General features: G+C 45.0%; 1 protein-coding gene across 12 annotated transcripts in view; it reads left to right on the top strand.

Annotated features, from left to right (window-relative positions):
- Positions 1–8,501: 8,501 nt before the first annotated feature.
- The window catches only part of SIRT5 (sirtuin 5), a 30,750-nt gene continuing 14,799 nt past the window's right edge, over positions 8,502–24,452 (top strand). For 4 of the 12 annotated variants that reach the window (XR_007469915.1, XM_049693803.1, XM_049693802.1 and 1 more), the window contains exons 1-7: positions 8,502–8,643; positions 16,172–16,321; positions 19,038–19,171; positions 21,275–21,500; positions 22,799–22,879; positions 22,997–23,084; positions 23,924–23,977. Coding sequence is in view for 10 of the 12 variants with exons in the window: in XM_049693803.1 (XP_049549760.1) it covers positions 16,207–16,321; positions 19,038–19,171; positions 21,275–21,500; positions 22,799–22,879; positions 22,997–23,084; positions 23,924–23,977 (698 nt within the window). In the remaining 2 variants the exon portion in view is untranslated. The other 8 variants (XR_007469914.1, XM_033434873.2, XM_049693798.1 and 5 more) reach the window with 7 other exon arrangements.

Here is a 24,452-nt window from a genome sequence, read left to right as displayed (position 1 = left end):
TTTTCATTTTGAAACAAACTTACAGAAAAGTTGGGACAAATAAAAGTTATACAAATAAGTTTTTCTCTAAACCATTTGAGAGTAATTGCTAATCTGATGTCCCATGATCTCCCAATACTTTGTATTTTCTACAAACGAGAATATTCTACTATATAACCACAGCACAACAATCAAAATCAGAAAATTGGGCTTCCCTGGTGGTGCAGTGGTTGAGAGTCTGCCTGCCGATGCAGGGGACGTGGGTTCGTGCCTTGGTCTGGGAAGATCCCACATGCTGCGGAGCGACTGGGCCCGTGAGCCATGGCTGCTGAGCCTGCGGGTCTGGAGCCTGTGCTCCGCAGTGGGAGAGCCCACAACAGTGAGAGGCCCGCGTACCGCAAAAAAAAAAAAAAAAAAAATCAGAAAATTAACCTTAATACGGCACTACCACCTAATCCTCAGACCCATTCAAGTTTATTCAGTTGACACAATAATGAATTTTATAGTGAAAATATCCAGGTCACAATCACGTGGAGCATTTAGCTGTCATGTTTCTTTAGTCCCCTTCTGTGTGGAGCAGTGCCTCGGTCTTTCAGTGGCTTTCATGACCTTGACACTTTAAAAATCAACAGTCCAGTCCTTTTGTAGAATGTCCTTCAGTTGGGTTTGTCTGATGTTTCCTCTTGATTAAATTAAGCTTTATCATTTTTGGAAGTGATTGTATCCTATCATTTTTTTTTGTCCCATTACTGGTGATGTTCACTTTGATCCCTTGATTTAGGTGGTATATACCAGGCTTAAAAAGTATTTTGTGGGGTGGTACTTGGAAACTATCTAGATGTCCTGTTCTGCATCAAAGTTTAGATCTAGGTCTAGATCTTGATCTAGATGTCCCACAGTATCCGTGGAAGATGGGCTCCAGGACCCCCATGGATACCAAAATCTACAGATGCTCAAGTTCCTTATAGAAAATGGTGTAGTATTTGCATATAACCAATATGTAACCAATGCACATCTCCCTGTATACTTTAAGTCCCCTTCAGATTACTTTGAATACCGAATACAATGTAAAGGCTATGTAAATAGTTGCCCACGAGTGGCATGAATTTGTTTTGTTTTTTGAAACGTTCTGGAACTTGGGGGGGGCAGGTTTAGAATATTTTCAATCTGCTGTTGGTTGAATCTGAGAATACAGAACCTGTGGATATGGAGAGCCGACTGTTTATCTTTTCAGGTATCTACATTCCCATGGTTTTCTGTTTTACTTAATAGTTTATCATCCTTTATCCTCATTGCATATTTTGATGCTCAAATTGTCCCAGATTTGGCCAGCTGGGAGCCCCTTCACACTGGCTCCTGTGTCCTTTGATGTCCCCATCATTCTTGGGGCACGTTCTTGCTTTCTGGTCCTACAAGATGTTCCAGTATCATCTTGTTCTTTCCTTGTGCCAGGCATGTTAATTGATATCAGGACACTGCAGCTCTCAGTCTTTCAGGGAAAAATATATACGTATATACACATACACATCATTACATCTATCTCTTTTCTTTTCTTCCGTCCTTCCTTCCTTCCTTCCTTCCTTTCTCCCTCTCTCTCTCTGTTCCTTCCTGTGTCATCTATCATCATCTATCTATCTCTCTAATGAATATTATTAGTTCATACCAATACCTCCAGTTCCAAACCAACACTACAGAGTTTATTTTAGTTTTTTCCCCTTTCTTGTGACTCCCTTGCCTGCCAGTGAGAAATATGACTTACATCATTGCTGGATCAATTGCTGGATCATATGTAAGTCTATTTTTAATTTTTTGAGAAACCTCCATACTCTTTTCCACAGTGGCTGCACCAGATTACATTCCTACCAACAGTGCACAAGGGTCTCTTTTTCTCCACACCTGCAACAGCACTTGTTATTCCTTGTGTGCTTTTCTAAAACAATAGCCATTCTAACGGGTGTGAGGCGATTTCTCATTGTGGCTTGGCTTTGCATTTCCCTGATGATTAGTGATGTTGAGCACCTTTTCATGTATGAGTTGGACATTTGTGTATCTTCTTTGGAAAAATGTCTATTCAGTTCCTCTGCCCATTTTTTAATCAGATTTTCTTTTGCTAGTGAGTTGTATGAGTTCTTTTTGTATTTTAGATATTAATCTCTTATCACAAATATGATTTATAAATATTTTCTCTCATTCCGTAGATTACATTTTCATTTTGTTAATGGTTTCCTTTGCTGTACAGAAGCTGTTTAGCCCCATTTGTTTATTTTTGTTTTTGTTGCCTTTGCTTTAGGTGTAAGCCTCAAAATCATCACCAAGACCTATGTCAAGGAGCTTATCACCTATGTTTTCTTCAAGGAGATTTATGGTTCCAGGTCTTACATTCAAGTCTGTAATCCATTTTGAGTTGATTTTCGTGTACAGTGTAAGATAGGGGTCCAGCTTCATTCTTTTGTATGTGGCTGTCCAGTTTTCCCAGCACCATTTATTGAAGAGATTATCCTTTCCCAACTGTATATTCTTGACTCCTTTGCTGTATATAATGGACCACACACGCATGGGTTTATTTCTGGGCTCTTTATTTTGTTCCATTGATGTATGTATCTGTTTTCATTCCAATACTATAATATTTTGATTACTGTAGCTTTGTAATGTAGTTTTAAATCAGAAAGTGTGATGCCCCTAGCTTTGTTCTTTCTCAAGATTGCTTTAGCTATTCGGGGTCTTTTGTGGTCCATACAAATTTTAGGACTGCTTGTTGTAGTTCTGTGAAAAATGCCATTGGAATTTTGATAGGGATTACACTGTTTCTATAGATTGCTTTGGGTAGTATGGACATTTTAACAATATTCTTCCAGTCCCTGAGCATGGAGTATCTTTCCATTTATTTGTGTCTTCCTCAATTTCTTTCATCAGTGTACAGGTCTTTCACCTCCTTGGTTAAATTTATTCCTACGTATTTTATTCTTTATGATGCTTTTGTGAATGTGATGTTTTAATTTCGTTTTCAGATATTTTGTTTTCAGTGTATGCAGAAGCAACTGATTTCTGTATGTTGCTATAAGCATAGATACTCCAGCTTTCTTTTGGTTTCCACTTGAATGGAATATCTTTTTCCTTCCCTTCACTTTCAGTTTGTGTGTGTCCTTAAAGCTGAAGCAAGTCACTTATACGCAGCATAGAGTTGGGTTTGTTTTTTTATCCATTCAGCCATTCTATTTTTTTATTGGAGAATTTAGTCCATTTATCTTTAAAGTAATTATTGAGAGGTATAGATTTATTACAACTTTGTTAAGGATTTTCTGCCTGTTCTGTAATTCCTTTTTTCCTCTCTTGCTCTCTTCCTTTGTGATGACTTTCTGTAGTGGTTTGCTTAGATTCCTTTCTCTTTATCTTTTATGTACCTACAATAGATTTTTGCTTTGTGGTTACCATGAGGCTTACATAAAACAAATTATATTTATAACAGTCTATTTTAAATTAATAACAACTTGTTCAAATGCATTCTAAAGCTCTACATTTTTATGCTTCCCCACTCCACATTTTATGTTTTCTTATGGTGTTTGTTTCTTTTTCACAGTTGATTTACAATATTATATTAGTTTTGGGTATACAACATAGTGATTCAAATTTTTTATAGATTATACTCCTTTTAAAGTTATTGTAAAATATTGGCTATATTATCTGTGCTGTACAATATATCCTTGTAGCATATTTTATACATAGTAATTTGTACCTCTTACACATTTCATGTTTTTGATGTCACAATTTATATCAAATTATCCATTAACAAATTATTGTAGTAACAGTTATTTATACAATATCTGTTTAATAAGATAAATTTTCTTATTAAACAAGCCAGAATTGGTTTCTGTTGCTTGCAATTAAGAACCAAACTACTATTCTTCTATACCTGGAATGTCCCCAGACCTCACCAGCTGAGGGTACAAAAAAGCTGAGGTCAGTTTACTAGTTAGACACTTATTTTGTTAGTCAAACAGCTTGTGTAACTACAGTATCCCAAGGTTGTTGTATCCCAGCCCCAATCCAGCCTTCAGATGACAGTTCAGCTGACATATTAGCTGCAACTTCATGAAAGATCCCGAGCCAGAACTACACAGCTAAGCTGTTCCCAAATTCCTGACCTACAGAAACTGTGAGATAATAAATGTTGTTTAGAGCTGCTAAGTTCTGTCATAATTTGTTACACAGCAATAGATAACTAATATAAAACTGTGTCCTCATTCTTTGCTTATAAAGTACTGAGAGCTCTTATTTTTTAAAGTCAGTTTTATTGAGTTATAATTTATATACACTAAAACCCATCCTTCTTTCATGTACAGTCTTATGAGTTTCAACAAATATATGTAGTCATATAATCCTCACTACAGTGAAGATACAGACTTTCTCTCCCCCAAATTTTCTCATGACCATTTGTAGTCAATCCCTTGCTCCACTCCATCACCTGGCAACTGATCTGAGTTTTGTGTCTACAGATTTGCTTTTTCCAGAATGTGATAGATATGGAATCATACAGTTTTTGCCTTTTGAGTTTGGCTGTTTTCACTTAACATAAGGCTTTTGACATTCATCCATATTGTGGCATATGTTATTCATTTTTCCTTTCTTATTGCTGAGTAGTATCTCATTGTAAGGTTGTGCCACAATATGATTATCCATTCACAGTTGACGGACATTTGGGTTGTTTCCAGGTTTTGACAATTTAGAATACAGCATAATAGGTCCCTCACCCACCCTTGGGTGTATAAAAGGAAAAATATTCTTTGGGTATAGTTGTTAAAATGTAGGTGTCTTTCCTGTACCTTCATGGGGGAACAGAGGGGAGCTTTTGCTCTCACTTCATGCCAAGTGAGGAGGGCTTCAGTAAACCCCCCAGAGAGCTTGACCTGTGTCCCCCTGAAGCTGGAGGGACTCAGGGATTGATATCCAGCACGTACCTGAAAAAGCCCAAAGGTGGGATGGTGCAGCTAGAAGGACCTAAGGGGCAGAGCAAAGAGAGTTAGGGTTGTGTTGGGAATGGCTTCATTTCCAGAGTTCGGCAGGGAAAGTTTTTCATGCACGTTTTTTGTAAGCTGAATGTGGCCCCGTGGAAGGGGAGTTGGCTGGTAGTTTTCATAGAAATGATCCTGTCCCACAGGCTTTCTGCCAGGGTAGAGATGGCCTCAGCCAGAAAAGGTTCAAACACACCAAGATGCAGAGGCTGAGGAGGCTTGGCCTATGTCAAGGGAACTGTGGATCAACGAACCCTCCCAAACTACAGAGGTTGCCCACAACAGGATGAATCAGGATTTGGAAGCTCCTGGGACTTTGGTCCTTATCTCTGAAGTACCCTGGAGACCAAGTAGCAAGGTGGAGAGGTCTCCGAAGAGAGATGTCCTCAAGCATGGACCTTCCCACTTAGCCCTCTCCTCCCCCTACTCAATACGTGTGAACAGCCTTCCATCTGGTGGCAAACACTCGTTAAGTGTGGAGAATGCAGACATCTTATTGGAGATGGATGGGGGCATGAAAGGAGAGCTGTATCTTCAGATAAGGGTGGAATGGAAGAGACCCAGTGGGGAAATTCTCTTTGGGAGGGGGTGTGGTCATTCTTCCAATATCTTTAAAAAGATGAAGGTATTGCATCCACCAAAAAAACCAACAACAAACTGGATGTTTTAAACATGAAAAGAAAGGATAGGGCTCTCAGACATTAAGAATACAGGTATGGGCTCCTCCACAGCTCACCATCCAACCCTGAAAGACTGTTTCCTTCTCATTGCTCCAGACTGTCTGACGTAGCCTTGTCCTCACAACCTTACACTCCTCATTGCAGATCCTGCAAACATCTGCAACCCCATTTCCTGTCCACCACCACTCAGTTCACCTATTCGTGTCAATGTTACTTCTTCAGCTTGGGCCGTGTGCATGGTTGCTATAATATATGTAGCCATATCCTAGTCACATGCACTGACCAGCTGCAGGGGGTAAGAGCCACAAGCCTTGGGCGCTGTGTATGTGGATCCCTCTTAGGGCAGGGTCACGCTTGGTGTTAGCCACCCCTCAGGACTCACACGGGAGCCTAAAGAACCTGAGGGCCTGTGCGGAGAGGGCCTTGCTCTCTTGCCTTCCTCCATGAAAGACCCAACACACACGGGGCGGGGAGTGGCCTCGTAGTGTTGATGTTGCGTTGGCGCGATCTCATGGAAGCAGGTTGGAGCGGGAAATATAGAATCGAGTGGGGCTGGGGTTTTGCACAATTTCTGGATTGTGTTTATCTCTTGCAGTTTTGTGATCTTGATGGGTATTTTCTTGTTGTTCTCCCTTAGAAAGTTTAAGCCTTCTCCTAGTGTGTCAAAATCAATCAGTGAAAGACACCAAGCCTAGGGGTTGATGTCCAAGTTTATATTTGTACCAGAGGCTTAAAGAGGACGGTCCACGCCTGAGGGGCAGCATGGTAATCAGCAAAGTGAATGGCCCCAAGAGGACATAAAAGTCAGGGTGGGGGAAGATTGTCTTTCCAGAGATAAAGCTTGGCACGTCTGAATTTCACTAAAGGAAGGAGGCAGAACCAACTCCCAGTATATGTGCTCCTAAACTCTTACATCACCTACCTGGTTATCCCAGAAAAACCTCTGTAGATAGGGTGAGTTATCAATAAACTGATTTTTGCTTATTTATTTTCTAATTGTTTTGTGCTGCTGGGGACCCACAAGCAACATGAAAGAAAAAGTAATTTGCTTCGTCTTCAATTTAGCAAAGATAGCCAAGCCATTATCCTCTCAGTTCTGGGCTGCTTTTCCTGTGGGGTTGTTCATTCATTCATTTAATACATATTAAATGAATTCATAAATTGAGCATCTCCTATCAGGCACTGTGAGGGACTGGAGATATCACGGTGAGCAAACAGAGACAAAAGGGTCATCTTCAGGGAAACTTACAGCCTGGTGGGGAGAGAAAATTTCATCAAATGAACAGAAATCTATTTGAAGTCTTCATTGGGCTAACTGCTATGGTGCTGTAGGAGCCTGCATCTCACCTAGTAGAGGCAGGGGGAGCTGGGGTCAGAGAAGGCTCCTTGAGGAAGTGACAACTGAGCTAGGCTGGAAGGATGAGAGGAGTTACTATGGAAGGAATGAAAAATGAACATTCCAGGAAGAGGGACCAGCCTTTGTTTTAGAACAAGGCCATCAAGAAATTAAGCTGGAGTTGCTCTAAGGATGGAAAAGATGGTGGTTGATGCTTCAAGAAGAGGAAGTAGCCTGACACTGATGGAAGAGTCAGCTTTTGTAAGCCTGGAAGAAGGGATGTGGTTGAGGGATGTGTGGTGGGTAGCTGTGGGTGGTGACCCCTGGGGCTTGATGGAATGCGATGCCTCAGAGGGAGCCTAACCTGTGGGAGGTGGCAGAGGGCTACATATTGGGCCTTTGGACCACGGAAGGTTGCAGTGAGGGGCACTGGGCCTTCCCCACAGCCTGCCTTCCCTCCTCCCCCAATGTCTGAATGAAGGAAAGGATTAACACTTGATGGCTAACATCATAAGCAGGAAAAGCAATGAAACAACAACACTTTAATGAGTAGCAGTATATGTGGTGGCATGGACCCTTGTGTCTGGAGCCAAAGCACTTACAAATCCCAGTTCTACTATTCAACAGTCTTTCCATCTTGGGCAGTTACTTGACCTCCTTGGGTCTCAGTTTCCCCACTGAGGGGAAAGTGGGGATAACCCTATATGTTTTATCGAGTGGTGGGGAAGATTTCAATTGGTTAATACATGTGAAGTTCTTAGAGGTGGCTGGTGCAAAGTGCTATGTACATGTTAGGAAAATATAGCAGCCAGAGGTGAGGCCCTTCTCCAATTTTCTTGGACTCCATAGGGCCGTGAAGGCTGGTACAGCTTGCAGGAGCAAGAGAGGCCGCAAAGTGGGCTGAATTTCCAGCCAGACTGAGGGAAGTGGTTGAGGTCTGAGCTGGGAAAACAAATGTTACCATAACATTCTATGCAACCAAGTTCTCAGACCGCTTGCCTTTAGGATTACTGGCGCAGCCAGAAGCAATTCTATTCTGAGAAAATTAGCGCTGGTGGTAACGCTAAATCAAGGACAAAGAAAGATGAGTGATTTTATGGGCAATCAGACACGTGCAGCCACGTGGGTCACAGAGTCCTCGAGGACCTGAAACTGTTCCCTTCAGACAAGGGGTCAGGATCTCAGCACCGGCACTCAGCTTTGGTGGGCTGGCCTGGGAGCCCCGCTGACCATCATTGCAAATAGCGTCTCAGAGGAAGCCCACCTATAATTCCAAGTGCTCTGTCGCAAAGTTGTGCGATTGGCTGCAGGCTCAAGGAGGAAAGCAGCTCGTCGTTCACAACACATCTGGGAAGCTCACAAAGACGAAGTAAGATCCTGTCCCCTCCCCCGGGCCGGTCGGCCCCCAAAGAAAGAAATGCAAAAGAACAATCTTGTTCGACGATGAACAGGCCCAAAGAATGGCCCCCCAAGGCTCGGGAACCCGGCCAGGTGTGGGTCTCCGGCAGGGGCCGCGGAAGCCCGGCCACGTGGGTCAAGCCGCTCCGCCCCCGGCCTCGTCGTCCCGCCCCCCGGCCTCGTCGTCCAGTCCCCGCGCCAGAGCCGCCGCCGCTGCCGCCGCCGCTCGGGCCTGCTGCAGGTGCGTCTGCGCCGGGGCCAGGCCGGCATCTGCGCGGCCTTCCTGGGCTCCAGCCTGGGGTCCGGCAGAGCACGCGTTCCCGCGGGGCCGAGCTCAGCGGCTGGGTGTGGACCGGGGGCTCACCGGGCCGGACGCGGAGGCGGGGCCAGCCGGCCAGCGGCGCGCCTGCGCGGCTTGAAAGCACCCGCCGATTCCGGGGTCCAAGATGGTGGCAGAGGAGGGGGAGGAGCGCGAGGGGGAGGGGAGTGCGCCCAACTTCTGCGGGTGGACCCGGGAGGCAGCCCCGGCCGCAGCCGCACGTGCGGAGGCCCGAGGCCCTGTGTCTTCCCGGCACAGCGCGGCCGAGAGACGAGGGAGGGGAGGAAACGAGGTCGGAAAGTCATGTGGCCAGGGCAGGTGGGCCTGGTAGGCTGCTGTGAAGGGGGAGACCCTGGGGGCCCCGGGCAGGACGTCCCCTTGGAGTAGAGTCACTCTGGGCACTGCAGCAGCCCGGGTGGCAGATGTGGGGTGGCCTAGGCCGGCTGGTGGGCCTGGGAGGAACGGCCAGATCTGCACGTAGTGTAAAGCTGCAGCCTAAGGGATTTGCTGAGCTGTGGGTGCGAGATGCTGAAGGAAAGGAGAAGTGGGCATCAAGGAGGATGGTGCCCTAAGGCTTTGTAGGAAGAAGTTTTGGGGAAAGTTCCGGAGTTCGGGCTTGGCTGTGTGAGGTGGGAGCGCCATCTTGAAGCCTTGGGAGGTTGGGAGATCCAGCGAGGTAGGAGAAAAACCAGGAGAGGATGGCGCCTGGAAGCCGGGAGGAGGAAGTGGTTTCCGGAGAGGTGGTCAAGTAGGAGCCTTGGGTTTAGCAAGGCTGGTGACCTTGACAAGAGCAGGTGGTAGTAGGGGAGAGGGAGTGAGTCTGCCAGTGTCGATACCAGGGGGCTAGAGCATTGCATTTATTTAGCTCATAGGTGTTCAAAAAGTATTTAGTGAACAACTGTGTAAGTTTTTGCAGTTCCTTTCCAATGTACTTACTGTGTATTTTATTTTTTAATAAATTTATTTATTTTTGGCTGCGACGGGTCTTCATTGCTGCCACGTGGGCTTTCTCTAGTTGCGGTATGCGGACTTCTCACTGCGGTGGCTTCTCCTGTTGCAGAGCACGGGATGTAGGCGCACGGACTTCAGTAGTTGTGTCTCGCGGGCTCTAGAGCACAGGCTAAGTAGTTGTGGCGCACGGGCTCAGTTGCTCCGCGGCATGTGGGAACTTCCCGGACCAGGGCTCAAACCCGTGTCCCCTGCATTGGCAGGCGGATTCTTATCCACTGCGCCACCAGGGAAGCCCATTATCATGTATTTTAAATTAATGTTCTGTAAATTTTTTTTTCTCGAATTCCTAATATAACCTTACATTTATTGTGTTTTTCAGAATTGGTGGGGTGCCCCCTTTCTCAACAGGGAACCTGAGACATTTTTCTTTTTTTCTAATTGGGTAGGTGAGTTTCCAGTTTCACAAGAAAGCTTGGTTAAGTAGGTACTGCCATTCACCCAGAGTAATATCAGTGTTTGGGCACCTATCCTGCACCCAGAAAGCTCCCAATGACTGTGATGAATGAGTTTTTCTCTCCTGAGGCCCTTCTTCCCACCTGAAGGTAAAAGCAAGGCAGGATAATTGGTGGCTTCACCCAGGGCATTTTTCACCCCTGAGGGCTTTTGGACCAGATAACCTGAGTTCTTCCTCCTCTGACTCAGCACAGTGGGGACCTTCTACCCTACCACCGCACCACCCAGGTATTTGCTTTTGCACTTGAATCGGGATGTGAGCTTGCAGAAGCTAGAACCACTGCCCACCCTGATCCCTCAGAAACGCAGATAAATGTTGGCACAGAGGATGCTTCCGATGAATACTTTGAGGTAGCATCTTGAAAATAGACTTATGTTCTGAGCATTTACGATTATGGAGATAAACTTCAGGTGGCACTGTTCTAAGACGTGTAAAAGTTTTGTTCTTAATCTCTCCTTTGTTTTCACATTTACCGAGAGACTTGGAGAACGTCTTGTAAGTTAATGGAAAATTTAGCAAAACAATTCCTACATTCATTTAAAAAAAAAATCATGTGATGACTAATAAAACAGGCAGTAGACCTGTTTAGTTTTTGTAACCCACAAGACCAAAATTATCTCACTGATGCATTACTTCAGATAGACATGAAAAACTTAGACTCCACTAATAAATTAGTATGATAAAAGATTTGAAATAAAAAGAATATACATATTTAAAAGTATTTTAATTGTATACAGTTCATGAGTATGTTTATATGCATATATATGTTTATATATATATAAGATATATGTGTATGTCAATAGACATTATAATTCACATAAGATGAGAACTAAAGCTGTCTTCCCCCAGAGTACTTGCTCATTGCATTTCCTAGACAAACAATCTAGATACTAGTGGTTTTTGGAAATATTGAAACATGAGCAAGGAAAACTTTTTTCCATTTTATTATTTTGAGTTCAGTATTATGGTGAAAGTAATTATTATTACTCAATAATGAGAACATTTGAATAGAAAAACTTGGATGAAAAATTAATAACATTTTACCCAGATAATACAAGTCTTAATTTTGTCAATTCTAATTAAAAACTCCTTCTTAATAATCTCAAATTTTTGACAACTCTTTATAATTAGCAACAAATTCAGTACTTAAGTTCAGAGTAGAATGAAGATTTGCCTTCATTTCACAGCTATCCTGCAGAAGACCTACCATTTAGACGCTCATGCAGAAGAGCTGTACATATAGCAGTATAGTCAATTGCTTTATGTTGATGCCTTTGTTGATTGGATTTTAAATCCTTAAATCCTTTTAAATGCTTAATGACTTTAAAAATCCTACCTTTATGTCTAAGAAAAAACATGACAGTTTACTCAGGAGTTGGTCTAGAATTCTTTGAAAATAAGTGGGAATGTTTTCTAACATTTAAAAACTTAACAGAGGAAGAAAATAATTTTCTGGATCAAAGTGATGTCTCCAGATTTAAATATTAGAAAGCAACAGTGCAATCAAACATCTTTGAGAGAAATAACGGAACATATTAAGCACAAAATAGCATAAGTAACTTCATGCAACATACAAGGAGCTTTTAGTAAAGTGAAGCAGTTTTGGGAACATTAATCTTTACAGTGTTCATCAAGATGGGCAAGTTTAACATTTATCATCTATGACAACATCTTAAAGCCTCAGCTGGATCTGAGAAAAACCCCTTTTCTTGATAATTATTGAAGCTGAGTGATGGGAACACACATACGAGTTAGTAATACTATTCTATTTTTGTATATGTTTAAATTTTTCCATAGTTAAAAAAATAAAGCATAAACTGTAGATAGTTACACCGTTAATGAGGTGTTCAAGTAGTTAGTTTTTCCAAATCAATTGAAATTTGTCAGAAGCTTACGCCCGTGCTGGCGGAAAATCCTGCCAAGTTGTTTTCCTCATGCTTCCTTTAAATAAAGCACTGGGGGGCTTTCCAGGATAGTCGGGCATCCCCATTGTTGTCGTCTGCAGGCTGCCCACCAGAGTGGCCCTCCTTGGCCACTGGGCATCTGAGCCTGCCCACCTTCTCCCCCTGGCAGCCTGTCAGCCAGGGGCCTTTTTTGGCACTATCTTTGCCTCTGACCTCATGACTGCAGAGGGTCTTGTCCCCTGAGGTTGTTCTGGAAACCAACACTACACTATTTTTCTCTAACCTACTCTCTTTTTCAGAATTCCAAGCTACTTGTCCAGTCTTTTTGATTAAAGCAGAGACAGGTTGCAGTGAAAATTTGTTGACATTTTGTTTGCTTGAAAGTTTGTTTGCTTCTTGTTGTTTTTAAGTGAGGTTTATTGAAATGCAACTTATATACTGTAAAATTCACCCTTTTGTTACACAGTCTATGAGTTTTGTAAAAACACCACAAAATAAAGACATAGAATTTTCCCTGGTTCTACCTGCCTTCCCTTCCCTCAGTCCCTGGATACCACGGAGGTGATTTCTGTACCTGTAGTTTTGCCCTTTCAGAATATCATATAAATGGTCTCAAACAGTAGGCAGCCTTTTAGGTCTGGCTTCCTTCACTAAGCATAATGCTTTCCTTTTTTCAAAAGAAAGCACCTTTATTTTTATTTTTATTTTATTTTATTTTTTTGCTGTAGGCAGGCCTCTCACTGTTGTGGCCTCTCCCATTGCGGAGCACAGGCTCTGGACGCACAGGCTCAGTGGCTATGGCTCACGGGCCCAGCCGCTCCGCGGCATATAGGATCTTCCCGGACCGAGGCACGAACCCGCGTCCCCTGCATCGGCAGGCGGACTCTCGACCACTGCACCACCAGGGAAGCCCAGCAACTTTATTTTTGAAATAATTTTAGGTTAATAGAAATGTTGCAGACATAGTATACAGAGTTCCCATATACCATTTACCCTGTTTCCCCTAAGGTTAACACCTTACTCAGTTTAGTACAGTGGTCTAAACTAGGACGTTTACATTGATATAGTACCGCTAACTAATTGGCTCACTTCATATGTTGCCACTAATGTCCCTTTTCATGTCTCGAATCCAGTCTGGGATCCCACAGTGCATTTAGTTGTCATGCCTCCTTAGTCTACAAACTGGGACATGTCCCCAGTCTTTATCCTTCATGACCTTGATAGCTTTGTTGAAGAGTACTGGCCACTTTTGCCATAGAATGCTTGCTCAGTTGGGGTCTGTCTGATGTTCTCTTACAATTAAATTGAGCTAATGCATTTTGGGGAAAAATACCACCCAAGTGATGTTTTGCTCTTCTCATGGCATCATATGATAGACGAAGATGAAGTAGTATGAAGTAGATGAAGTCCGTATGTCTTAGAACTGGTGATGTTAACTTTGGTTACTTGGTTAAGGTCGTATCTGCCAGGCATCTCCACTGTCGTATTACTATTGTGTAATACTTTGAAAATGCATCCGTGTTGCACGTATTACCAGTTTTTTCTTTTTATTGCTGAATAAGATTTCATTGTATGGACGAATCACAATTTGTTTACCCTTTTAAGAGTTGATAGACGTTTGGTTTGCTTCCAGATTTAGACCTGGCACTATCTGCTAGGCCTGTTGAACATCAGTAATTTCACAGAACACCAACATCAGGCAGGGCTACCCTGTGATCACAATGAATCCGGACAAAAATAAGACAACTCCATAATTAGGTCTGAACCCAGACATAAATAAGAACTTTGTCTAAACCACTAAAATGGCAAAACACCCTCCTATCCTGGCTAATAGGAGGGCTGCTGCCTCTTGACCAATCCCAGCTCAAGCCTCCCTTCAGTCCTTCCTCCTAGATCACACTCACTGAATTATCCAATTAAAGTATACTTTTTCCTGACAGCATCCAATCCAGATCAAAGCCTCCTTCCTGACCCTCCCCAGCTTTACCCAACACAAGCCCAAATCCTGTAATAAATCCTTCCCAGCACATCACCAGGACGCCTGCAGTTCCTCACCGTGAGCTGCTCCATCCCTGCACTTGCTCAGCTGCAGGTGTGTTCTAGACTTCTGCTGGAGAGCACTGACAATGCAAACAATATATAAACACACCTGTTGAAAATCATCACTTCCACTCTTGTCGCCATACATCCTACTTCTCACCCCAATTCTTGTTACTAATTTCTTGGGAATTCTTCCATTTATTTTTTAAACACAAATGCAAGTAAGTACTATGGTATAACTTGTATCCCCCTTCCTTCCTCTTACAAGGCACTATTTACACCTGACTTTTGTCCCCTATTCTGGAAATCTCTATCAGATTAGAGGGGACAGCTCATTCTGTTTTTTATTTTTAACATGTGAAATCTGAACATTGGAAAGATTTATGGAATGAAATAATCTGATTTGGCACTAACAGAGTTTTGAGGCTCATCTTCCAGACATTTATTTTTAACCTCTCTGAATACCCTCTGCTCTACTGATATCAACACTCACTTCTGAAGCCAGCGAGCTGTCTGCTTATAAATACTGAGGCAACCAGCAAATCACATTTAATTAGACTTTGAATTAGACTTTGTTCATTTGGGTCATTGTTGTTGTTTAATTGTAGTAAAATACATATAATGTAAAATTTACCATCTTAACTGTTATTTGGGGTGCGATTCAGTCGTGTTAAGTACATTCACATTCTTGTGCATCCATTCTCCAGAACTCTTTTTATCTTGCAAAACTGAAACCCATTATTTTTATTTTTAAACCATTTTATAGTTTACATGCAGTAAAATTAACCCTTTTTTAGTGCAGAGTCCTATGGGTTGTGACAACACAATCATGTAACCACCACCACAATCATGATGTAGGACAATTCTGTCACTCCCCCATATCCCCTCGTGCCCTTTTGTGTATTCACTCCTCCCTGGTCCGGCAGCCACTAATATGTTTTCTGTCCCCATAGTTTTATCTAGTCCAGAATGTCATATACGTAGAGTCATACGTGCATTCTTTTTTTATAGCAGCCATGTTGCATACTGTGAATGTGTCATTGTTTATTGAACTCATCCCCTGCAGATGGACATGTAGGTTGTTTCTAGTCTCTTGCTGTTAATCACAGTAGTCTAAAGAACAGCCCTGTAGATATGTCATTTTGGATGTGTGCAAGTGTCACTGTTGTAAAACTACCCAGACTTGGGAGTGCTAAGTCAAAGGGAAAATGCATTTGTTTTTGATAGGTTGTCCTCCAAGGGGATTGGAAAGTTTTGGGAAATGTGTTATTTTTCTATTTTTCCTGTATATACAGACCTTTAATCCTGAGTTCTGCCAACAGTGTGATCCACTAGATAGAAGTCAGCTATGTCAGTTACCCTTTTGATGTCATGGATCTGAATATTGCCTTTCTCTGTGTCTGTTTTTCTTCTATATAACTCCTAGGATAGGTAAAGATTTACTAAATGTGCTTGAAGACTCGTAAGTTTCTTTGAGACGATGTCATCTTAACCCTATTTGTTGTCATAGCGCATATCTTCCCTGCCTAGTTCAGTTCTCAGAATTTACATTCTCATAGAAGCTATATTTTGATGCAAAGTTGAGGAGCCAGTGGTTTTCATACCTTTTTGAAAGCATCAGAAGCTGTGTTTCAAATGAGTTCTCCCATCTGACCCCTTCCCAAGTCTCTGAGGCTGTGGTTCTCAAACTCGCACACTCATCAGAATCACCCGGAGACAGAGATGGGCCCCACTGCCAGAGTTCCTGATTCAGTGGATCTGGGGTGGAGCCCATGACTTTGCATTTCTAACAGGATCTCAGGGGATGCTGCTGCTGCTGGTCTGGGGACCATACTTTGTAAACCACTATTCTGGGCACCTAGGAGCGCTTGAGAACACACAATGAAAACAGCTGGTTTAGAGGATGAACACCCTGAAAATTGCTACAGAAGATTTCTGTTAAGGGCATTCTTTTGCATATATGTGTATGTGTGTATGTATATATTTGCAGAAATACCAGTATTTTCTGATTGTTTCTCTTTGTTTTGTGATTTTTCTAAAGCCCGTCTCAATAATTAGTGCGACGCAGAGAACCTGATGCCACCTCTCCGGATTGTCCCAAGCCGTTTACTTTCCCAGCTGTATTGTGGATTGAAACCTCCAGCCTCTATACAAACCAAGATTTGCCTGACAATGGCTCGTCCAAGTTCAAGTAGGTCTTCGCAGCCTGCCCTCTCATCTCCAGTGGAATTTGAAATACCTGAACGTTCCTGCCCTGTGAGGGGGAATGTCTGTATTGAAGTGGGTACGGGGCAGGATGGTGGAGAAAGTCGCTCTGTCCTGTTGTCCTTAGGGAAGCCCTTTCTAGGACAGGGTCAGAATTATCTCTCAGTAGCCAAGTTAAGTCCATTTAAGACATTCTGTTGCTTCTTCAGAATGTTTGCATTTAAGCTTTTCACACATGATTTGTATTTTAAACCCCTCACCTCTCGGCAGGGCAAGAAAGCTAGTGATCGTGCTGTGGGTACTATGGGGTTAAATTTTCTACCAGACAGAAATGATTTGTATCTCTACCTGACAAAAACCTGCAAGTCAACTCTGACCTACGAATCTATTCATCAGTAGGATGACAGAGTTTACATTTGAGGTAGAAAAGACCTCTAGGGTAAAGTTCTATGGGTGAACTTTAGGTCCGTAAGGATGTTTGTAGGTTTTGAATCCAGGAGTCATGTAAATAGTTCCTAGAAAAGTACTGATGTATTTTCTTATTAAGCATCTTGTTCTTTCAGGAGATTAGATCGGATTACAACCTCTAACCCACCCAGACTGGGTTTCTTTTTCTGAATTCTTCCTGGTTGGACAGCTTTCGTGGGCCCTGCTTTTCACACTGGTCTGTCTCTGAAAGGGGTGCGAATTCAGGCAGCGCTAGTGTGGTTGGCAGGCCACCGGGCTGGTTGCACGCAGGGGCACCGTGTGCCTAGACCGTCTTCATCCAGTTGAGCTTGTGCTGCTGAAAGCATGGTCCCAGAGCTCCAGGACCGAGCGGGAGAGGGGGCCGGAGCCTCTGCATCTTCTGTTTCTGAGGCTCTGCTTTTATTCTTTGTTTATTCTTGCCAGTCGTCAGGGAGGAAGGGAAGGGGAGGAGAGATTTGGAGCCTCTTTTGAGATTCTCTGTCCTGGGCTAGCCATAGAGGCAGCTCTGAGCTTACAAGGGGGAGGAGGTCCCCACCCTGCCTGGAGGAGCCATCAGGTATGAGAAACTGGTAAGATGCACATCACCAGCCTAGGGTGCGCAATGACGTCGCCTTCCGTTTAACGTTCACTTTGTTGTCTGTGAGCCCCCATCCCACTGTCTTCCTTCCCTTCCTCCTTCGCCTGTTCCACGTCTCAGGGGCGCTCGATCAGTCCGAGGGTTGATGAGCCTCGGTTGCCATTCCTCCCAAGGGAGACCAGAGAGCCTGTTCCAGCAGCCAAGCAGCCTGCTTCCACTGCAGGTTGAGCGCAGGTTGGCCACTCCTGGAAGATACCTGTGCCCGGCAGACCCTGCCCTGGTGGCCCAGGCCAGCCGCAGGCCGCGCTGGTCCACACTCGCTTCTCCGCGTAGGGGCACTGGAGGACGTTTCTTCCCCCGCAGCTTATGCTCGGCTCTGCTGCACTGCTTAGGCCTGGCCTGCGGGGCCGTGGCGTTTCCTCACCCCAGGCACGAGGGCCACAGAGCCGCGGCGCCTGGGAGAGAGGGCGTTGCTCTCGGCCTCATCTCTGCCGCCCGGAGAAACGACGGCAGTCCCAAGCCTGGCGATGGATGACATTTCGTTTCAGTACCAAAGTCCACCTTTGGCGGCGATGCTCATCGAGTGCTTGGTGCGGCGCCTGGGCACCGTGAGCCCTCACGGCAGGAGGGCTGCTGCCCCTGTTGGTCTGAGGTCAGGCGGGAGGATGCCCGGAGGTGCAGGGTTAGGCCTTGCATCCTGGAGCGCAAGCCACAGGCTGTGACCACGACTCCCTGCTGTCGTGTTATTCTCTGTGTTCAGTTCCCTTCCGTTACCCCAAGTCTCTGGGGACGTCTTGTTGTAAAGACCAGCTCTGACTCGAGCTGTAAAGGAGAAGGTCATGGGTCCAGATTGGGACAGAGCGTTTATTCACAGAGGAGGGGCCCTCACCTTCACCCCGGTGGTGATGCCGAGCGAAGCTGGGATTAGCAAGATCCTCAAAGGGAAGTGAATTTGGAAAGGAAGGGAATGCTTTGGGGTCCCGCGGGCCTGAGGTCAGTCCTCACACACACACAAGCTTGTTTTTACTTTTAAGAAGGAAGGTGCAACCCCGTCCATTAGCGTTTTTTTAAATTTTTAAATTTTTAAATTTATTTATTTATTTTGCGGTACGCGGGCCTCTCACTGTCGTGGCCTCTCCCGTTGCAGAGCACAGGCTCCGGACGCACAGGCTCAGCGGCCATGGCTCACGGGCCCAGCCGCTCTGCGGCATGTGGGATCTTCCCGGACCGGGGCACGAACCCGTGTCCCCTGCATCGGCAGGCGGACTCTCAAACACTGCGCCACCAGGGAAGCCCCCATTAGCGTTTTTTAATCCTCATAGTAGCCACCCTTTACGGAAGGCACTATTGTGCACATGAAACAGCCAAGGAAACCCAGGATAGCAGAGGGTCAGTCATTCACATAAGATCTCGCTTGCGGGAGATGGGGTGGGATGCAGGGCCAGTGCTGTGCGCCCCAAGCCCCTATCTCTTTCTTAGACGTTGAACACTCACACATCAGGTGCCTGGGGGCGTCTTCATGGTACGAGAAGGATTTTCATTTGCTCATCTTAAAGTATAATTTCACGCAAGGTCAAGTTTCAAAATACAGGCAGTTGATTTGGGATGTAAATGTCCAAATGGTGCACTGAATTGACCAAGATTTTATTCCCTCTAGGTATGGCTGACTTCCGGAAGTGTTTTGCAAAAGCCAAGCACATAGTCATCATTTCAGGGGCTGGCGTCAGTGCTGAGAGTGGGGTACCGACTTTCAGAGGAGCGGGAGGTTATTGGAGAAGATGGAAGGCTCAGGTTAGTCATGTCTCCACAACAGCGAGAGGCTCTTCTGCATGAAGCCATAATAGTGTTTGACTCGCAACCTATACCTACTCCTGACACCCAGAGAGGAAAGTTTTGAAATTTACCATGACCCTTTTGTCGTGTTTGTTTTGGCATCGACACACGGTCCGTATGATTAAGATCTCAGATTTAAGCAAAGCAGCCTCTTTCCTTTCTTTCTAGGCATGTATTGACTGCACTTATTCAGATAACAATTGGGTTTCTTCCAGTAACTAAAGTGGAACCAGAAAACTTTGGTTAGCATAATTCATTACTTTTCTATCGATGTTGAAATTAAGAATTACACATTTTTAAAAAGTTTCTCTGAACTTTTCATGTGAAAAACAGTGTTGAATTGTTAAAGGCTTAGGCCTTGATGCTCAAAACTTTACATGAAGGTCATTAGGATGTAAGTTCTCTGGGGGCATGCAGTTTTTTTAATTCAGTTTTTATTAAGGTATAATATATTGGGAAAAACTCAAACTTTTTGGCCAACCCCATACATGCAATAAAATTCGCCAATATAAGTGTACAATTCAGTGAGTTTTAATAAATGTATACAGTGGTGCAGCCACCACCAGGATCACGGTGTGGAACATTTCTGTGCCCCAGAATATTCCCTCAAGGCCCCTGTAGGCAGTCTCCTCCCCACTCCCTGGCCCAGGAGATCCCTAGTTTTGGAGGGCAGGGAAATGTGCCTGTTTTCTTCATCGCTCTATCCCCAGCTCCCAGAACTCTGGCACATGTAGACGCTTAGCAGATTTCTGTTGGTCGAAAGAAGGCAATCATGAGTAATTACTTCAATGCATGACTTCCAGATTCATAGGTAGTTTCTTACCGAGGGAAGGGTTAATGAATCTGCCCTTCCTTCCCGATTAAATGTCTCAGGCTGGCACATGTTTAGGATGTCTTGTCACCTCTCTGCTGCCCTCCGGGCGAGTCTGGGGATCATCACCTTAAAGGTGAGGGAGGGGAGAAAGGAGAGCAGAGGGCCCTTAGGGTCCCACAAGAAGGAGCAGCTGCGGAGGGCAGTCCCTGGGTCTGAGAAGCAGGGCGGGGTGGGGGCGGACGGGGGTGCTCAGCGGGCATCAGGAGGGCCTTCCAGAGGGGTGGTCGGTGGTGTCAAAGCAGCTCAGGGTCTGTGGGGACCCAAAGAAGTCAGTCGACGGTTTGACTCCACCTGTGTTCCAGGGCTGCAGCTTCACGCGCTGCCTGTGACCGCTTCGGGCCACCGGAGGTCTAAGTGGGGACAGGAAGGAAGGAGGTACAGGGTTGATGTAGATGATGGTCCGCTCCTCCGATGCAGGCTGACTTTAGCACCAGGTCCAAGGGTGACCTTTACAGTAAAATGCATAGTCCCAACCCGCCTCAATCCATCTATGGAACATTTCAGTCATTGCCAAGGGTTCCCCTCCCCCGAGCTTCCAGCCCCAGACAGCTGCGGACCACACTGCTCTTCCACCGCCGATGAGACTTGCCTCTCCTAGGAGAGGAATCGCACTTTAAAAATATGTATTTTATATATATCCTGTTACTATAATGTATATACTATTTTTTATATGTGTAGTTGTGTGTGTGTGTGTGTGTGTGTGTGTGTGTGTGTACCTATCATCATAGTTATAAAAACCGAGTTTTTCAGCTATGGCCATTATACCTCAGTTGGGCATGTTGCATTTTACTTTTCTTCCTGGATAAATGAGCTTGGCATCCTGTAATGTGGAGCTCCATGGAAAACTGGATTCCAGACTCAATTACCTTCCCGCCGGTTACTCGACTTCACGTTCGTAACTTACTCGAGTGGAAGATGAGGCAGGTTGCAGTCTCCCTGCGTCATCACTGGGGAAGTTAAACCGATTTCTCCAAGGTCCCTCGTGAGCCCCAGGCCCCGCCCTGTGGCTGCCACGCCACATGTACCTACCCGGACGTGTCCCTGTGGGCACCTCCCGAAGCTGCCACTCCGCTTAGAACAGAGGGGCCCTGGGAGTGTCCCGCCGGCTGCAGCAGCCCTGCCGCCCGGCTTCTGGAGCATCAGAGCTGCTTTCCCTCCCTGACCCCTGCCTCCTTTCTGCCCCCCAGGACCTGGCCACCCCTCAGGCCTTTGCCCGAAACCCATCCCAGGTGTGGGAGTTCTACCACTACCGGCGGGAGGTGGTGCAGAGCAAGGAGCCCAACGCCGCTCATCTGGCCATCGCTGAGTGTGAGGCCCGGCTGGGCAGGCAGGGCCGACGGGTCACGGTCATCACGCAGAACATCGACGAGCTGCACCGCAAGGCTGGCACCAAGAACCTTCTGGAAATCCATGGTGAGGGACCCTCGGTCTTCCGTGGGGGGGGGGGGGAACCAGACCTGAAAACACAGGTGCTGCCATGTCCCAGCTGGGCCCACTGCATCTTAACAAGACCCCAGGTGTCTGGAATGTGGCCCACCCTGCCTGGAGAAGCCCCGCCTGCTCTGCTATATACTCTCCCCTCCCTGGGTGTCCTGTTGAGGGGCCTTATGTTCCCGACAGCCCCCCAAGCTGGGCTGAGGGAAGCAGGAGGCTTGGGCCATTGAACCGCTCTGGCTTCAGCAGGATCCAGCTCCGGAAAGGCCTGGCATCCCCGGGGGAACCATTTACTCTCCCTGTGTCCCCGATCGGCAGTGTCCGCCGAGGCTGTGCTTCTGCTCAGCCCTCGAGCCTTTAGGGAGCTTCCAGCTCAGTGACCTTCGCTGCAATGAGCCCAGCAGGTCTGTGACACCGCGGAGCTTGTCTTGGGTCCCTCTGGCTTCCCTTCTCTGCGCTTAATGACACCGTCCTCTTTCCTCTTCTTAATCCTCTCCCCTTTTTGCTCTCACTGAAAATCTAATCAGTTCATTCATACAAGAGCATAAATGGGTATGCAGGAATTTCTTCCCAAGGGCATTTAATAGTCTACAAAAGTTCAGTCCCAAGAAACGCATTTCAAATTGTGGAATTCCCAGAAGCAGTGACCCAGTGGGGCTCCAGGCTCCCTCTAGCTTAGCTGTCTCCTCAGAAAATAAGTCTCTGGATGGCCTTGCTTGGATCACATACCTCCCTTTTGACCAAACACTGCTGCTAGAAGGATAGGCTGCTACGATGGGACCAGTCTGGAACTCGTGCCCAAGCTCGTATCTGGGGATGTGACTGACAGCTCCGTCAGCTTGGCCTGGGATAGAGGAGAGGTGGCTCCCCAAAGAAGGAGTCCTGGCCAGAATGGAACAGTGTGTGTCCACCGCAGTGTGACGTGCTCAACACTGGGCATGGGGTGACTATTTAGTGAATTGAGATCACCTTTTATTGGTTAAGCTCAATAAGTCATTGCTAGTTTTCACAGTTACTTTCTTCGTTTGTTAGTTGATTATTTATTGAGCTGCTTTTGTAGAAAAGATTCAAGCTTTATTAAGTCAAAATTAAGATTCTGTAAAGCACGTCCCAAGCTATTGAGCCTTTATCAGTCATACACTTAGTAAATCCTGCCCTTAGGGTTAGATTGGCTTCTTCTGCCCAACTGACTACTTCAGTTCCACCCGAACATCAGGGCAATCAGAGAGCTCCTTAGTCACGCAGTGAGTTATTTCATCCGCCTCTCTCTCCTACAGGTTATGCAGTCCAGGAGGGCAGATGTTCTGGCTTGTTCAGTAGTACTGCATGCCTTTATTATGTTCCCTGCGATGCCTGGGGTAGGCCCATTTGTTAAAACGATGTATAAAACAAAATTATTTCGTACCCTTTTAGACGTGGAGACAATTGCGCCTGATTATACTAAATTCCAGTCTTGTTTAACTTCTGTTTTTCAGGTAGCTTATTTAAAACTCGATGTACCTCTTGTGGAGTTGTGGCTGAGAATTACAAGAGTCCAATTTGTCCAGCTTTATCAGGAAAAGGGTAATTATACTGCACTTCAGAATAGACGTGTGTCGTTTTGTCTTAAGTTGAATATAAATGCGAAGAAATTGAACATTCATCTAAGATGCCCGTGGATATTTATGCGAAATAAAACTGGGTACAGTACAGCTATATGATCAAAGAAGTATTTTGCTCACAATTTACAATGTTAAGTGAAAACAACGGAATCTAACTCTATACAGTATGATCCCAACTTTGTATTTAAACACACACACACATACACACACACACACACACACACACACACACACAAACACAAACACACCATGTTGACGTATCTTTATATAGATAAAAGTCCAGAAGAAAATACAACAAAATATTAACAGGAGTGGTAAGATTACGGACAATTTTGATTTCTTCTTTATATATATCTTTCTGAATTTTCCAACATTTCTATGATGAACATTTACTATTATTATAATTAGGGCAAAAAATTAAGAGTAGACTCAGAATATTGAGAAAAATTCTACCTGGCTATTTTAAATCAGTATAAATTATCCATGTAACTTATTAACATAATGTCATTGCAGATGATTCCAACTAGGATGACATATACCATGTAAATCATGAAACTCTCCTTAGCACAACAGGTACTCCAGCCGCTTCCCACATACAAATTCCCTCTCCTGAGGTAGAACCAGTGGTAATCAACTGTTTGGTGTCCATCCTCCTAGTACCCTTCTAAGTCAGTGTGTATTCATTAGGAGTTTTGTACCATATACTGCCAGGCAAAGAGACAGTCTCATTGGGTTATCTTATTTCATTGTTCTTCGATTACACCAGTGACGTTCTTTCTTTTCTGATACTGTTTACTTCAGGGCTCCAGAACCTGAAACTCAAGATGCCAGAATCCCAGTGGAGAAACTTCCCCGGTGGGTAAAAATCTTTGATCTGTATTTGGTGTTCCAGATAGCAAAAAAAAGAAAATTAGGAGTCAAAATCCAAGTTCACTTGGTGAGATGCCTCTTAGATGTGCAAATGCCGAAACCAGCCCTGATCTGTGAGGCCAAGGGCGAAAGGACAAAAGGTGAACCAAGCCAGGCTTAAGAGAAGTGCTTCCGTCCCGTCCCTTTCTCCTGTGTGTTATGGCGGGATCATTTCAGGTGTGAAAGTTTCAGCAGCTGTTATGTGGTAGACACTTAGCAGTGTACACGAGGCGTAGAGGCTGGCATCCCGGGACTAACTGGTCCATAAGCCTCGGCTGCTGCCCTCTCTGTCCTCCTCCTAATCTTCAGAGTTATCAATCCAGGGTCACGGAGGCAGGAGGAGGTCTTGCAAAGGTGAAGTTGTAGGGCCAAATAGAATTTTTGTAGAGTAACAACAACAAAAAACTTGTATGTCAGTTTT

Source organism: Orcinus orca, chromosome 10 (assembly GCF_937001465.1).
Source record: "Orcinus orca chromosome 10, mOrcOrc1.1, whole genome shotgun sequence".
In the NCBI taxonomy this organism is placed as follows: Eukaryota; Metazoa; Chordata; class Mammalia; order Artiodactyla; family Delphinidae; genus Orcinus; species Orcinus orca.
This window is presented reverse-complemented; position numbering and strand designations above follow the sequence as displayed.